Source organism: Phodopus roborovskii, unplaced genomic scaffold (assembly GCF_943737965.1).
Source record: "Phodopus roborovskii unplaced genomic scaffold, PHOROB, whole genome shotgun sequence".
Classification (NCBI taxonomy): domain Eukaryota; kingdom Metazoa; phylum Chordata; class Mammalia; order Rodentia; family Cricetidae; genus Phodopus; species Phodopus roborovskii.
The window spans coordinates 1,692,694-1,707,693 of NW_026125554.1; the positions used below are offsets into that span (position 1 = coordinate 1,692,694).

Genomic DNA, 15,000 nt, shown 5'->3' on the forward strand with positions numbered 1-15,000 from the left:
GAGGGGCCCGGGTGGTGGGGTGGATTGGAGGGCTGAAGGAGATGTTGAGGGAGGAGGGCTTGACAGTGGCTACAAAAGGGGACATGAACCCCTAGGGCCCCAGTGCGGGGCTGGCACCATGCACCCTTCCGGGTCAGAGAATTCTCTGGTGGGCTCCATCTGGGACCCAAATAGCGGGACACAGAGGAACGGCTGGAGACCCTTGGCCCACTGGCCCTGCTAGCTTGTCCCAACGTCACCAGCAATATCAGGGAATAAATTAAATTATAAGAAAACCCTCAAGTCTTCCTGACTGAACTAAATCAACACTGGGAGGCCTTGAGCTCCCTGGCAACCATGGAGAAAGTGGCTTGGTCTGGGTCTCCTCTCAGGCATTGGACCGGGGGGCGGGTTGGCGGCCTCCTCTGGTGGGACAGCACCATGAAAGAGAAGCAGCAAGGATTTTTGTCTCAGAGGTGGCCGCATCAGGTCCGAGGGACAAGTCGAGGGGTCCAGGTGAGGCTGGTGTCCTTGTCCTGACACTAGGAGCCCAGGAGGGTCCACAGTACGGGGACCGTAGTGAGGAAGAGGTGGCAGCCGCCCAGGCCACTGCAGGAGCTGTTACTGGTGAAGATGGGCTCCGGGGCCTCGTACAGGGTCTCATCTGTGGGGACACAGGTAACAGGGCTGTCAGCCAGGTTGCACTGGGCTGGGCACTCTCAAAGGTCCCAGGCTTGTGGGGGGTTGCTGGGACAGGACTCTGTGACCCCCAGCTCTTTGGATCTCTTACAGGGTCAAGGGTGAAGTGAGGGCACCTGGGTCCTTCCCATGCCCCTAAAGACACTCACTGGTTGGACGCACATAAACTTTCAGCCGCAGGCAGGGCCGGTCCACGAGGTTGGGAGGTGTAGCAGCTGGAAGAGAGGGCAACCTCCTGGGGGCTCCATGCTCCCTTCTCCACATTGCTGACCCAACCCATAAAACACATAAGCATGTGTCAAAACCCAAGATACAATGCCCTAGATTCTCTGGAAATCTCTTCCATGTTTCCTCCATCCAAGCCTGACTCCAAAGCCTGAGTTATGTCTCGGCCCAGTGACAGGGTGAGATTTTATTTATTTGCTCCTTTATTGATTTGAGACAGGGCCTCTTTTTGCAGCCCTGGCTGTCCTGGAACTCTATTAAACTCACTACACTCCCGCCTCCCAGTGCTGGGATTAAAGGCGTGCAGCACAACACACAACCTAGGACGACAAAATAAAACAAACTGAGGGCCAAGGTGGGTACAGCAAGCACGGGTACCTGTGTTTGCATCCATAGCACACGTGTGGAGGAGGCAGAGCAGAGGCAGGAGGGTGGCCTGGCTCACCTGCCAGACTCCAGGTGCAGTGAGGGACCCTGGAGACAGTGAGGACACAAGGCCGGCCTCTGGGCTCCCGGAGCTTGGCTGTGCACATTACATAAACAACTCAGATACCTGGGTGTACACTGCCGTCCTGGCAGAGGTGGACCTGAGAGGGACAGGGTTCAAGGTCCTCCTCAGCTCCCTGTGAAGTTTGAGTCTATCCTGGGCTATGTGAGGGTGGCTCCTCAGCAGCTGTGATGGGAGCTTGGACTGGGGAGACCTGGAGCCCAGTGGGCTGACCCCTGGTGAGGGGACACCACCTCATAGCCTGTTCAACACCGTCACCCATCCCCCATGCTGAAACGGGAAGATTAAAAAGCACTAAATAAAAATTAACACTTGTCTCGGAGATGGAAGGGGTCATTACACTCATTGTCTTTTCCGGGATTCCCATTTCAAAAAGAAAAATAACACCTTCTTTCCCATATTCTGAGGTTTCATTGTCAACACCTTCTGCCCATCCCCACCCATTTTTTGAATTAAAAGGAGGAGAAAGAAGAAATGGGGTTTGGTGCAGTTTAGCAGTTTAATTTGACACAGCAGGAAGGCTGGGTATTGGTGCCAGACCCGCCACAGCCCCAGGGGGCTCCAAGGTCTTATTCCCCACTGGGCCTTCTTGGGAGACAACTCAGAAATGGGGATACCTCCATCTCACCCCCCTTCTTCTCCCAGGGTTGTAGGCCATCGGGTTGGACAAAAGTTGGGAAGACTCTGCCTCATTTTCCCCATTAGCTAGCCTTGGCTACTCACAGATGTAGTAGTACTCATGGCCAGGACGGAACTCAAAGCCCAGGGAAAAGGGGGTGAAGAGCTGGAACTTCTCTGAGAACTTGAGGGGCCCCCCAGGTGCTGCAGGCCGGTTGCATTCCCAGCGCTTGAAGCCTCGTTGCCGGTGGTCACAGGACGCGTGGCCCTCGCCGTTCACCATATACAGGATGTACCGCTCCATGCGTTCGGCCGGGGGCAGAGGAGCCCCGTAGTGTGGGCAGTAGATGTCCAAGTAGTCATTGATACTCACCTCCACCGTGTAGCCGCCGCCATCACCCAGGGCGCCCACCTGAAACCTGGAGAGGGAGGGCTGGTCAGCAGTCAGCGCCAGGATGGAATGACAAGGTCCCCATTCCTACCACCCCCTGCCACCCAACACCAGTTTCAGCCTTAGTTTCCCTGCAAGGGCGCAGGATCCCACCTCGGCCTCCTCTAGGGAGGAACCATTTGCAGGCCCCTAGACATCAAGCCAACCTTCCACCCTGTGTGACCCCAGGGTGTTTCTTGCCTTTCTGTGCAACTTTTTGAGACAGAATCTCTTGTAACCCAGGCTGGCTTTGAACTCCAAAAGTAGCTAGGGATAAACTCTAACTCCCAATCGGGTTGCCTCTACCTCCTGACACTAGGGATGTCAGAGAGTGCTGCACAATCTCTCTCTATTAGGTTCCCTGGCTTCTGGCCAATCAAATCCCCCCCAGCCCTGCCTTCAGCCTCAGCCCAGGCAGTCACCCCGCTGTCCCCAAGCTGTCCTCTGGGGGGGACCGGCCTGACCCAGCTGCCTTGTAGAGGATGGAGGTCGGCCTGTGGGGTTGGACAGCAGTTCCCCTTCCATCTCTGCCTCAGGCTAAGGCAGCAGGAACCCTCAGATCTCCCAGAGTGTCCCCCGGGTCCCTGTCATGTAAACGCGGGCAGAGGGGGCCCTCTGAGAACCTTTATTAGCATATAAAAGCCTGGTAGCTGGGAGTGGGAGGGACTGCCTGAGGCTCCTTCACCTCCCAGTACAGCAAGGGAAACTGAGGCCTAGCTCCCTGCAGGGAAGGGAGCATCCCAGTGCATTGGTGCATCCTGGGAGCAGGGTGGAGGGTGTGGATGGGGGGGTGTCACTGCAAGGCACTGTGGCGGCTGAGGGCCTGGGGTTCAAGGTCATCTTCAGCCACACAAAGAATCCAAGGCTAACCTGAGCTACACAAGACCCGTCAAGAACAATAGCAGGGAAGACTACTCTTGCTGCTCCTAGGCTTATGCACCAACCATGAGGCCCTAGCCTAAGCACACGCACTCCTCATGGCTCAGCCATGATTCAGATTCTTGGAGTCTCAGTTTCCCTCACATTCAGTTGTAATCCTTGGTGACAGGTTCCAAGAGAACCTGCAGAGTGACTCTCTCAGTCAGCGCTTTAGTGTTTGGACCCCCCCCCCCACATACACACCACCACACCTGCTGTGGGTGCTGGTATCAGTTGGGTCCAGAAGCTCGGCAAGGTACTTTATCTACAGAGCCGTCTTCCCACACTTGCTGGTCTGTTTGTACATGTGCACACCAGGACAGAAAAGACAGGGCCCTCACTGACCCTGAACTAGCTCTCAGACAGCACTAGGGTTTTAGCAGCTCAGAGACAGGCCCAGCCTTCTTCATGGGTTCTGGGGATTTGAACATGGTTCTTCCTGTGTGAACAGCAAACTTTCTTATCCACTCAGCTGCCTCCCAAAACTCGCTGCTCACAGACTAACAGAATTACAGACACTGGTCCTCAGGAGACCATGGCAAAAATCTGCCAGCACATGGCCTCCCTAAATCCATGGCCAGTGGTTCTGAATATAAACCAGACTCCAGACCCAGAGGTTCAACACCATCAATCTTTCCCAGGCACCTCAACAAGACCCGTGGTCTCTCTGGGCCGCAACTCCTTGGGTACTGTGTACCCTGTTCTTCCACAGTACTGCCTCTACCTTAGGGCTTTTGCACATGCCCAGAGCAGACCTTCCATCCTGGGGCATGTGCCCTTAAGCAGTTGTTTTCTGTGTTCTGCTCTGTAACTATGGCCAACCCACACCCTGCATACAGTGGTGCTTAATCCATGCTTGTTGCTTGAACAAGTGAATTTTGTAAAAAGCCAAGGGTTGGAGGCCTTTGGGATCAGCAGGGGACAGTTCCAGAGTGGGTGGGGTGAGGACTCCAGGGGCACCCCTACCCCACCAGATGCTGGTGAAATATGCCACTTTTTTCTCTCTTTGGCTCTAAAATCGCACCAGCCTTGCTGTGTTGGTATTCCTGGTTCCAAGTAGATAAGTAGCCAGGAGACAGCACCTTACCCTTGCACCGGCTGGTGTCTGCAAGGGTGTTGGGAAAGGTGGGGGGCCCACCCCTAAAACAACCTCTGTGGAATCAAGACAAAGCCTGAATCTTCCCTCTGCCTAAAGATACAGAAAAGCAGGTCGATGCAGATACAGTCATGAAGGGGTTAATGACTGCCCTGAGACTTCTCATACCAAGGTTTTGGTCCCCAGCATCCACTCCTTGAAGGAATCTTTCTACCCTATGATCTTGCCAACCTCTCTCCTGGGGACCCAGGTGAGCTGGTGAGAGGCACATGGGGACCTGTAGCCAGAGGATGCATGGCCATCCAGGGTTCACTTTAGACATGACGACACAGGGAGAGAGGGGGCTTATAGACCATATTGGGACGATGCTGGACCATGTTTCCTGCCACCAAGACATGACACAGGGACCTATGAGGTCCTCTTCAGGCCCTCAAAGACAGGTGCTGGGTGCCAGAGGGCTGCAAGAGAGGCTGGAGACCAAGTCTGTGTGAAGACAAGAAATGGAAGGACGTGGCCTCACGTAGCCCATGCTAACCCCTGATTCGCTGTAGCCGAAGATGACTCTGACCCTCTACTTCCCCAGTGTTGGGGTGATAGGCCTTCACCATCATGCCTGGTTTATGTGGTTCAAGGATGGAACCCAGGGAGTGAGTGCTCTTCCCACTGAGCCTAGACCCAGACCATTCATTTATTTGGAAGCAAGGTTTCATGTAGGTCAGGCTGGCCTGAATTTACAGCAAACCCCCCTCCCCTCCTTTCACGTCCAGTTAGCAGATGGGTCCTTCTGGCTCATCCACTATCAAAGGCATTTATCTTGTCTCTGGCAGCGGCCTCAGTTTCCCCCTGAGCATCTTAATCTTCTCTCATTCTTCAGGTCCACACAGGCACTCAATAGTTCTGCCAATCACTAAGTCTTTAGAACCAAATCCTCCGGCCCTTGCCTAGTACTCTGAGCATCCCTAATCTTGGAGAACAATCTCTTCTCTCTCTTTGTTTTTAGAGACAGGGTTTCTCTGTATAGTCCGGGCTGGCCTTGAACTCACGGTGATCCACCTGCCTCTACCTCTGCTGAGGTTAAAGGTGTGTGCCACCACTGCCCTTCGGAGCATAATCCCTTGCAAAACACAAAGACAAATACATGGTCAGGTCTTCTTCAGGCACACTGAGGCTGGCAGAGTTACAGACAGGACCCAGGCACACTCTGCTACAGAGAAGGTGCCTGCCTCAGAAACCAGGCCTGGGCCAGGGTCACCATCTTCCTATCCAGGTGTCTTGGCGGGTGACTGACAGCATTACTGTTCACATGGAGGTCACCTGGCATGGGACACCAGATTGCTCCATTCCCAGAGCCTGCCCAGGCTCAGCAATGTCTCAGAGATGGGTGACATCTGGAGGCAACGGGCATCTCGTGTGATGTTTGCTTTGGATCCTCATGACCTGTTTGCAGGGAAGGTCAGCAACTGGTAAGCCCACTTCTATGGATGGTCCCGTGGCTGCTGGGCCCACACTATGAGCCCCGGGAGGGCAGAGTTATCTCCACACTAGCCCTCGGCACACACTACACGGCCATGAACACACATGGGTGAGGCTCTCGCCCTGACATAGTCTTACATGTATGCCATGTGCCGATCTGTGTGCGCACCCCCACTCTAGCCTATACATACACGATCCCTTGCACAATCATGCATACACATGCACACATGAAATCACCGCAGCTTGGTATCACATACATACATACACACTGCAGCAGCCAGTTCCATGCAGACACATATCCTGGGTTCCTCCATTGTTGTGGGTGAGAACATGCAGTCACATGCAAACCCACAGGCCACTGCAGACTCCGTGAATACAGGTGCATGAGCTGCTGGACAAAAGTCACGCAGCTAGGCCACAGAATGGCTGAGTGGTCCATGCCCAGGGTGGGGTGTTCCGGTCAGTCCCGGTTAGCAGGAGACAGCTGGAAACAGGTCTAAAGACCCCCCCCAGAGGTCAGGGCTGGGTGTCCAGTGGGGTGGGATGGTCAGACCTGGACAGAGGCTTTTGGGGATGCCTGGGCAGGTGAGTGCAGGGCTCCATCCATAAGCCCCGTTGTGGGTGCCCAGGCTTTCCTGCAAAGCCACTGCCATCAGGAAACCATCACATAACGACCTTTGGGCAGGTGTGGCTGGCCGGGTGGCAAAGAGCATGACTGGCATGTATGTGTCCTCCTAGTCATACAAGCATCATGTCCTACATGGACATGGGTACTCTGGAACATGTTCACCCTTCCCCCACTTCTGTTCATAGTCTTTTGTGTGTGACCCATGCTCATGCTCAGGGTCCCAGCATCTGCCCCCCACCCCGTTGCCTCCATTTTATATTAGCCCCCATCCTGCATCACACACCAAGATGGGATGTCCATCTTGCCAGCTCCCCAGACTGTATCCCCATACTGAATCCCCTCGGATGTCAGCCCGAAATTGTCCCTGTACAAACCACCTATCAACACCCGTTGAATCTTAAGATCCCCCCCCCAGCAGCGGAGACCCCCATTTGTTGTGTCAATGACAAGGCTCTGGGGCATGGCGGTCATCTGTCCTCAGGCCCTACTGTGGGATGCCCACCAGGGTCACCCACAGACATGAACCCAAGGAATAGACAGGGACCAGAGGAGCCCTACACACACACACACACACACACACACACACACACACACTATAGGGTTGGCTCGGCTACCCATGTGGCTGGCTGTCCTCTCAGGCAGTCTGTCCCAACATACAGCAACAGAAGGTGGTCAGCCTGAACTGGATCCTGGTGGTGATGGAGGATACCTCTTTCCTTCCAGAGCCAGCGTTCCAGCCTGTAGCCCTGTGTCCCCATGGTAAGTGGGGACATCAGGGGCAGTCATGACCCCTTCTCTTCGTCCCCATATTCCCTCCATCCTCTTGTTTTTTTCCAGACAAAGGACAGGCAACACTGGGGACAGAGACTTTGCAAGCTAAAACCAGAAAACTTAGGCCAAGGAAGCACAGCTCACCCGGCTCCCTGAGAGGCCACTGAGTCTTAATCAAACCCACATGTGACCAGCATAGCAGGCAGGCGTTGGGGGGGCACCAGGCAGTGGCCCTGCCAGGTCTTGCAAGGCCCTGAGGTCCCTGCCCTCAGCCCTAGGGGACCAGACCCCACAGTCCTGCCTAGACGGCAGGGGACAGTCAGAGAGCTGCTACCCCCATGGAGAGACACTGGTGGCCCTTGTCCCATAGCTTGCCTCAAAGACCAGCTTTTATGCAACTTTCCATCCATGGATCAAGAGGGCATCCTGGCTGATGCAGCCAGTTTAGTCCCTCATCGGCCAGCACACCTCAAAATGCCCAAAGCCTGTCTCCCAGGAAACCCTCCAGAAGGCACCCACTTCTGAGACCCTGAAATAACCCAGAAGGTTCTACACTGTTGGGAATGTGGTCAGTGGCCACCAAACTTTTCTCACTCAGCCTGTAACAGAGGTTTCTGCTGTGTTCCTGACTCTACTCAGTGCCTGGCAGGGTCTGACCCACAGGGTGCCGCTGGACAGGCAGGGCTGGTGCCTCTGCTGGGTGTGGCAGGATGGGCACTCAGCCACCAGGGTCCCCAGTCCCAGCTCCAATTCTCTGGCCATGACCTTGAGGCAGCACCTCCTTGTACCCCCTTCTGCACCTCAGTTTCCCCAGCAGCTAAAAAGGTGGAAAACGATATGCCCAGGTTGCACCCCTCAAACTGACCTCTGCCTCTTTGGTGCCTGGGGGCCCCTCTGTTCCTCTAAAGTGTCTGGGGAATTAGAGCACCCCCTGGAGCAAATGGAGGGGTAGAGAGGGGACATTACAACTTCCCCCAAGTTCATCTGGGGACCCACAGACAGGACTCTCGGAACCTTTTCCAAAAGATCCGCGTCTGGGAACTCCCCCGGTGTAAGGGTGGTCCCCAGGGATCTCCACCAAATCCTCAGCCTTCCAGGGTGCTCCCCCCTCTAAGAGGCCAGGGGTTCAAGGGTGTCTCCCCCGTGCAAGTCCAGCGAAAGAACTCCAGCGTCTAAGGGTGCAAAGGGCTTCCCCTAAAGTCCAGGAACCCTGGAGGGAATACTAGGCACCCCTGAAGTTCAGGGAGAGGTCCGTGCGCTACAATCCCCAGGACTGGGGCCTCTTGGGGTCCCCGGGGGTTCCCCCTCCGAGCTCACCTGGGGTTGCTGCGGTTCCAGTAGACTGCGTAGCGGTCAGCGTTGGCACGGGCCGGATCCTCGTTGCGCGCCCGCAGCGGCAGCAGCAGTAGCAGCAGCGGCAGCAGCGGGCGCTGCGCGGGAGCCATGGCCCCGGTGCTGCCGCCGCGCTCGCTCGCTCGCTCGCTCTCCGGCCGCCGCCTGGCCCCGCCGTCTCCGCCTCCGCCTCCGCCGCCGAGCGGGCGGAGCACCGCGCGCTTGGAGATCCCGCCGCCCCGCCTCTGCGCGCGACCCCCGCCGGAGACCGCGGGCGCCCAGAAACCAGGCGGCGGGAGGCGGTCACGGTGCGGGACAGAGGCCCGGACTGTGCAGTGCGCAAGGCGCTCTCCTGGGCTCCCCGGGCGCGGGGGCTCCCCTCGTCTTTGTCCCCGCTGGAGCGCCTTGGAGGGTCGCGGGCGCCCCCTCCCGCCGCGCCCCGGACCCTCCAAGCCTCAGCCGGGCCCCGCCCCGGCCAGATTCGCGCAGACTCTGCCGCGGATCCCCAGGGTCCCGCCCCAGCCACCCACATCGGGAAGGGGAACCCCCCAGGGTGCTGTGCTGGACCCTCTGTGGCCCCTCCCTGTTCGGATTGAAGCTAAGGGTTAGTCTGCGCCGCGCCTGGCATCTCAGCACTCGGGAGGCTGAGGCAGGAGAATTGCTGTGAGTTCTAGGGCAGCCTAGGCTGTAGAATGAGACCTGTCTCAAAAAAAAAAAAAAAAAAAAAAAAAAAGTCGTAGGCCAGCAGCGGTGGTAGACATCTGTTCTCTCAGCACTCAGGAGGCTGAGGCAGAAGGATCTGATGACATTCAAGGTCATGCTCAGCTGCATAGAGAGTTCGAGGTCAGCCTATACATCCCTGAGGCCCCTAGGAGTCCCTTCCAGAACTCTGGGTACTGCCCCCCTACTACCACAGGAGAAAGGGTGTTCCTGGGGGACTAGCAAGATATTTTACTTGGTTTTTATTTATTTGCTGCATCTAGGGTCTAAAGCAAGGCGTGCAGGACCCCAGAGCACACAGATTCTAATAGGTTCCTCTGTGCATGGACTGGGGGGGGGGACTCTAAAGACAGGCAATATTATTTACTTGGGACAAGCAAGGCCAGGATGGTACAGAACTCAGATATGTGCCTTCTGTGACAAGTTTCCAAGCTCCATCTTATACACACACACAGACACACACACAGACACACACACACACACACACACACACACGCACGCACGCACGCACGGGAGGGGGCAGGTATGAGATCTTCACTCAGACCTGGAAGTCCCACCACAAATCTGACCATTGGAATCCTTGTCTCTGTAGACCTGTCCCATCCTATCCCTCTTCAGGACATGGTTAGCTCAGTGACATGAACTTATCTGTCAAGGGTGTTCTGGGATCCCCAGGGCAGGCTCTGGTGGCACCCACAGCAGAGCTCAGGGTCAGCCACATGTCAAACTATTTTCTGCCCAAAAAGGTGAGAGTCTGGAGGCTGCCCTATTGGGGCATGGGCACCCACCTTGGAATGGGGAAGGAGCCAAGATGGGGTCCCATCCACTAGACTGGATATTGGGTTCTTAATAGAGCCTGTCACAAGGACACCTAGCAAGGAGGCCACATCCCCAGGCCTCATTTGCATGCTGGGGCCACCGAGTTGAGAGCTGCCTGCCGCCAGTGGGTTTGAGCAGAAAGCTTTCTGTTCTTGTCTGTTGTCTCAAGGTCAGATCCGGAGCGGGGACAGGAACAAAGGCGGCTGGCTGTCCCCCACTCTACCTCCCAAGCTTGCTGGTCGCTCCTGATGAGGAGAGAGCAGGGGATGTTGTTCCAGGGAACCCTGCCTGGCCATGACAGTGACAGGGAGCCTTGAAGCCCTGTCTCCTCCCTGAGCAGCCTGCCCCAGTCCACAGTAGGTGATCACTGGAAACCAGGCCCTGCTTTGGAGGCAGTAGGAGGTTGGGGCCTGATAGGGAATAAACGTCAGTGAAGGTCAGGGGTCACCAGAATCAGGGGTGGGTTCAGTATGATACATCTTGGGTGGAGAGATCTGTCCTAGCTACCTGGGTCCTTCATCCATCTCCTGGGGCTGTGTGCTCAGGTCATGGTCCACCCTACTATCTGATCTACACTTTAATGGCCCTGGCCCAATCTAGTCTGCACCCAGCAACCCTGGCTGGTCACCCATGGTCTACCCACCTGCCACTCTGGTACACAGGGCAAAGTCTCAGGTTCTTGATCTCACTGTCTGGCGGCCCCACAGCCATCAAAGGCCACATGGCCAGGCAGGAGGCTAAAAATATGCATAGAAGAATTTCTCATTACAGAATAAATCATACCAAATTGCCTGCCTGAGCAGGGCTGGGTAGTGTGTGTGTGTGTGTGTGTATGTGGTGGGGTGTGGGATAAGGATCACATGAGTGACCCCCTTCTAGCTGGCCACCTGCAGAGTAAGGACAGGGTGGGTGGCCAGCCCAGCTGCAGCAATAGGCACCCATTGTGTCCCAAAGAAATAAGAATCTTAGGGTTGCTGGCAAGAATAACCCCAGATTACTTTCTCTTCTTCTCTGCCGTCCTCTTTCTTTCTTCTTCCTTCTGGTGTCTCCCTGTTCTCTACCCTCCCATATCTTGTCCACCCCAGAGCATTCTCCTGTAGCTCCTCCCTCCTCCTGCCCATCATCTTCCTCTCTTCTCATGCCCAAGGCCCTGGCCCATCCCCAAACCAAGCTTCCTATGAGACTGTCTAAGTTCCAGCAGACAGATGTACCTGCCCAGAACCCTTAGGGGAGAGACCAATGCTAGCCTGAGCCCTACCTACTGAGGATCTCAGGGCACCTTGGCCTGCTGTCCCCTGGGTGAACTGTATGCAAGGGGGGGGGTCACAGCCATCAACTGTGACTTCCCTGGGAGATGCAATTGTCATCGACATCCAACTGCCCCCATGTCCTCAGTGGAACAGCTGAGGGTTACCTAGGGTGGGGCTCCACTGAGGAGCCTGGTTTGCCCACATCCAGGATTGGGGACAGCAGGAGAGGGCTTGGTTTTTCTTTTTTCTTTCTTTTTTTGGTTTTTCAAGACAGGGTCTCTCTGTATTGTCCTGGAACTCGCTCTCTAGACCGGGGTTTTATTTTTTGCATATTGTGGTAGAGCAGTCAGAAGCCAACTTACAGGAGTCAGTGCTCTCCTTTGACCATGCAGCAAGCAGCTTTACCTGCCATGCTTTTCTGCCAGGACAGGACTCAGATTTAGGATGGGTACAAGTGGCAATGGTGTCTTGAGTTCAAGCAACCAAACCCTGTTGTTCATCTGGTGCTGGGAGCCATCCCAGGCATGCACACTCACACCGAATGCACACACAGGCAGGCCAGGACCCAGCTGTGCAGAGCGCAGGCTAACAGTGCATTAACCTTGACGGAACTGCCAATTATCCATGCTAATTCCAGGGAGCGGTGACTGCTGACAGGCTGATGGTGTGGTGGGGCCACCCTCCCTATGCTCAAGCAGAGGCTGGGGCAGGGGCTTGGGTCTCTCCTGACCTCATTAGACTAATCACCCTGCCTTTTGAAGCTCCAGCAATGGCTGAGCTGTGGGACCAGGGGAGCAGATCACAGTGTTTGGAGGACCAGGCCCATCCCAGCAGACACAATATAAAGATGGAGAGTGCTCCCAGAGCTGTGACTCAGGATCTCTGGATTCCCCTGGGTACAGCTAGGGTATGCAGACCACAGAGACTTTGGGCAGCAGGCCGGGCTGAGCAGGGACCCAGCTACTGGAGGGGACAGGCAGAGACAGACAGGAGTGGGCTCTGGCTAGGCTCTCCATCCAGACCACAGGATAAAAATGGGTGGCCACCCAGCCTGACACCAACACTCCTAGTAGGCGCAGGCAGCCAGTCTCAGGGACCTGACTCAGGCCAGCTGGAGGGTCAGTGGGGTCTGGAAGTGGACGAACACTGGTTTTCACAGGACAGGATCTGGACAATGAATTCAGGCCACCCAGGAGGACAGGAAGGTTGAAGGGTTCTAGAGAGGACTTGTTCCCAGAGTAACTGGTGTGGTCTTGGGAGGCTACTTGGTGTGTGACGTGACTGCCACCTGGTGGTAACTTGTTATGACAAGCAGAATAGACTGAGCAGTCACCTAGGAAGACTGAGGCTGTGACCTCAGGCTGCAAGTGACTTGGGCATCCCTGTCCCTCTTCCCCAAAGCTAAGATCATAGAGTGAGGGTGAATGGCTAATATTGAACTGCAGCCCAGAAGCTCCGGGGAAACTCTGGCCCAGGTGCCAATATACTGAGGCAGAGTGCCACAGCTGTAGCCTTAGAACAAGTCTGAGAAATGAATAGGTCTCTCTAGGGACAGTGACCTCAACAGGAAGGGCCTTGTCCCAGGTAGCCAGGAAGAACAACCCTCATTCACTTGGCCAGGACACCTTGGTGTAGAGTCAAGGGGGAGCCTTCAGGTTAGCTATAAAGCCACTGTTTCATTTATTGTCCTCAAAGCAGCAGGAAGATACACATCGAGATCCCAAGGTCCAATTGCTCCATCATGCCTTGTAGGACTGCCTTGTCCCTTGTGGGAGGCAGGATGACAGAGCAGCACAAGTCAGTCCAGCTTTGGGATCCCCAGGTCTATGGGCTGATTTCAGCGAGGTAAGGCCACACTGTCCTGGCCCATATATTGTCCAGGGGCTGTGCAGGTACCCTCCAGGAAGGTTGACATCAGCACGCACAGAACACATGTTCTCTCTTGTCCTTGCAGCCTGCCATCCCCACCTCAACATCTGCAAGGGGAGGGGCAGGACAAGATATGGGATTGAGTGACAATGACTGGATGGGGTCTCCTTCCAACCGCAGGAAGAGATATCCCATCTACCAGGATAGGGAAAAAAGACCACAGACGATGCTAAAGCTAGTGTCCACCTCCTTCAGGAGCCCTGGAAAGCCAGATCTAGTGCCTAATCGGGTCCTGGCTCTATAGCAGCCACCACCATAACAGGACAGTCAGCCCTGATCAGAACCCCGCTGAGGCCACTTTTTCATCTCCAGTGAAGCTCTACAAAGTTCACAACGCGGCCTCCCTGTGTGGCCCTCACCGGGAACACTCCTCCTGGGCCTGTTTCCCTTAAAGCTAACAAAACTTTCCTGATACTCTCTCTGCCTCCTTGGCACACTCCCAGCCCCTCACTTGGGGATTCTTAGCAAAGGGTCTACCTTCTGAGGCAGAACCTGAACCCTATTTAGAGACATGGTCCTTTTGATGACTTGTCTCAATGAAGGCCTTCCTACCATCTCAGATTCCTGGTTTCAAAGACAGTGTCTTCCTCACTGTCCAGAGAGGCCATCTCTTCGTGCTCCTCCGTGTTGGTCAGAAGCCCATACCGCCTTCGCTGTGGCTTCTTGAGTCTGCAAGGAGCACAAACACTCTCAGAAGCTACCATCATTTGTGACATCCAGTCCATGGAACCCATCCTAACCACCCCAAGATGCAAGGCACGATGTCCTTTCCCTGTAGGAGCTACAAGAGCAACTCTGGGCACGGTGAAAGCTATGGAGGCACATGCCAGCTACAGCGTCCTATTTAAAACATAAGCTGCTGTCTGACAGAGCAGCTAGGAGAAAAATGGAAGATTGAAGGCTTTGGTTTTTTTCTTTGAGTCAGTGTCTTGCAGTCCAGGCTGACCTTTTAATTCTCTAGTTCGGGTGACACTTAACGCCTGTCTCCACTTACCAAGTGTTGAGATGACAGGCATATTATCCCCACACAGTGCTGGTAATGGCATGTTAGGCAAAAGTTTTACCCATTGAGTCTCAGCCACGGAAGTAAGTTTAAGGTTCTTGCAGTCCGGCACGAGTTTTTGCACGCCTGTCACCACAGCACTGGGGAGGATGGATATACTGAGGCCGCTGCTTACTTAGGCCAGTCTAGAAACCACAGGAGCCAGGAACAAGAGCAAGACCTCATGCATGAGTCACGTGCTCCCTCGCCCACCTTCGCAGTGACTTACTAGATGCTGATTGGACGCACTAACGCACCTAAAAGCCCGGATGAGGAAGTAGAGCGATATCAGGCCGCTGAGCCCAGTGATTACGTAGAACAAGCGAAGCAGCATGGGGCCCGTGCCTGGGGGCCCCCCTTTTGTATAGTTGCGAGGTACAGCTGGCCAGCTGGAGTTTTCGGTGGAACCCGGGATGGCGCACGAAAGGAGCAGCAGCAACACCACCACCAGCGTTCGCGCAGCCATGCCAGAGCCGAGGCGGAAGTGAGCACAGCCCCGCCCCTCCCCGCCCACAATGCCCTGCGCTTCACCGGAGTTGCTCATCTTAGTGCCTGGTTGTGGA

General features: G+C 55.4%; 2 protein-coding genes across 2 annotated transcripts; both read right to left on the reverse strand.

Moving 5' to 3' along the window:
• Positions 1–372: 372 nt before the first annotated feature.
• Efna2 (ephrin A2) lies at positions 373–8,931 on the reverse strand. Its single transcript, XM_051177419.1, has 4 exons — positions 8,663–8,931; positions 2,135–2,448; positions 828–893; positions 373–643 (listed from the first exon to the last, which is right to left on the reverse strand). Exons 1-4 carry the CDS (start codon positions 8,788–8,790, stop codon positions 522–524), a joined length of 630 nt encoding a protein of 209 aa, XP_051033376.1. The 5' UTR covers positions 8,791–8,931; the 3' UTR covers positions 373–521.
• A 4,193-nt stretch (positions 8,932–13,124) lies between these two features.
• Positions 13,125–14,903, reverse strand: Fam174c (family with sequence similarity 174 member C). The gene is made up of 3 exons (XM_051177424.1): positions 14,695–14,903; positions 13,948–14,064; positions 13,125–13,442 (listed from the first exon to the last, which is right to left on the reverse strand). Coding segments are annotated over exons 1-3 (327 nt in total). The 3' UTR covers positions 13,125–13,441.
• Between the last annotated feature and the right edge of the window lie 97 nt (positions 14,904–15,000).

Excerpts from the sequence above, each read along its gene's own strand:
- Efna2 (XM_051177419.1), bottom strand. The coding sequence starts at position 8,790 with ATGGCTCCCGCGCAGCGCCCGCTGCTGCCGCTGCTGCTACTGCTGCTG. Across the intron at positions 2,449-8,662 it reads TGGAACCGCAGCAACCCCAG|GTTTCAGGTGGGCGCCCTGG; the intron begins GTGAGCTCGGAG and ends CTCCCTCTCCAG. Across the intron at positions 644-827 it reads AGTTTATGTGCGTCCAACCA|ATGAGACCCTGTACGAGGCC; the intron begins GTGAGTGTCTTT and ends GTGTCCCCACAG.
- Fam174c (XM_051177424.1), bottom strand. The coding sequence starts at position 14,903 with ATGGCTGCGCGAACGCTGGTGGTGGTGTTGCTGCTGCTCCTTTCGTGC. Across the intron at positions 14,065-14,694 it reads TTCCTCATCCGGGCTTTTAG|ACTCAAGAAGCCACAGCGAA; the intron begins GTGCGTTAGTGC and ends TGCTCCTTGCAG.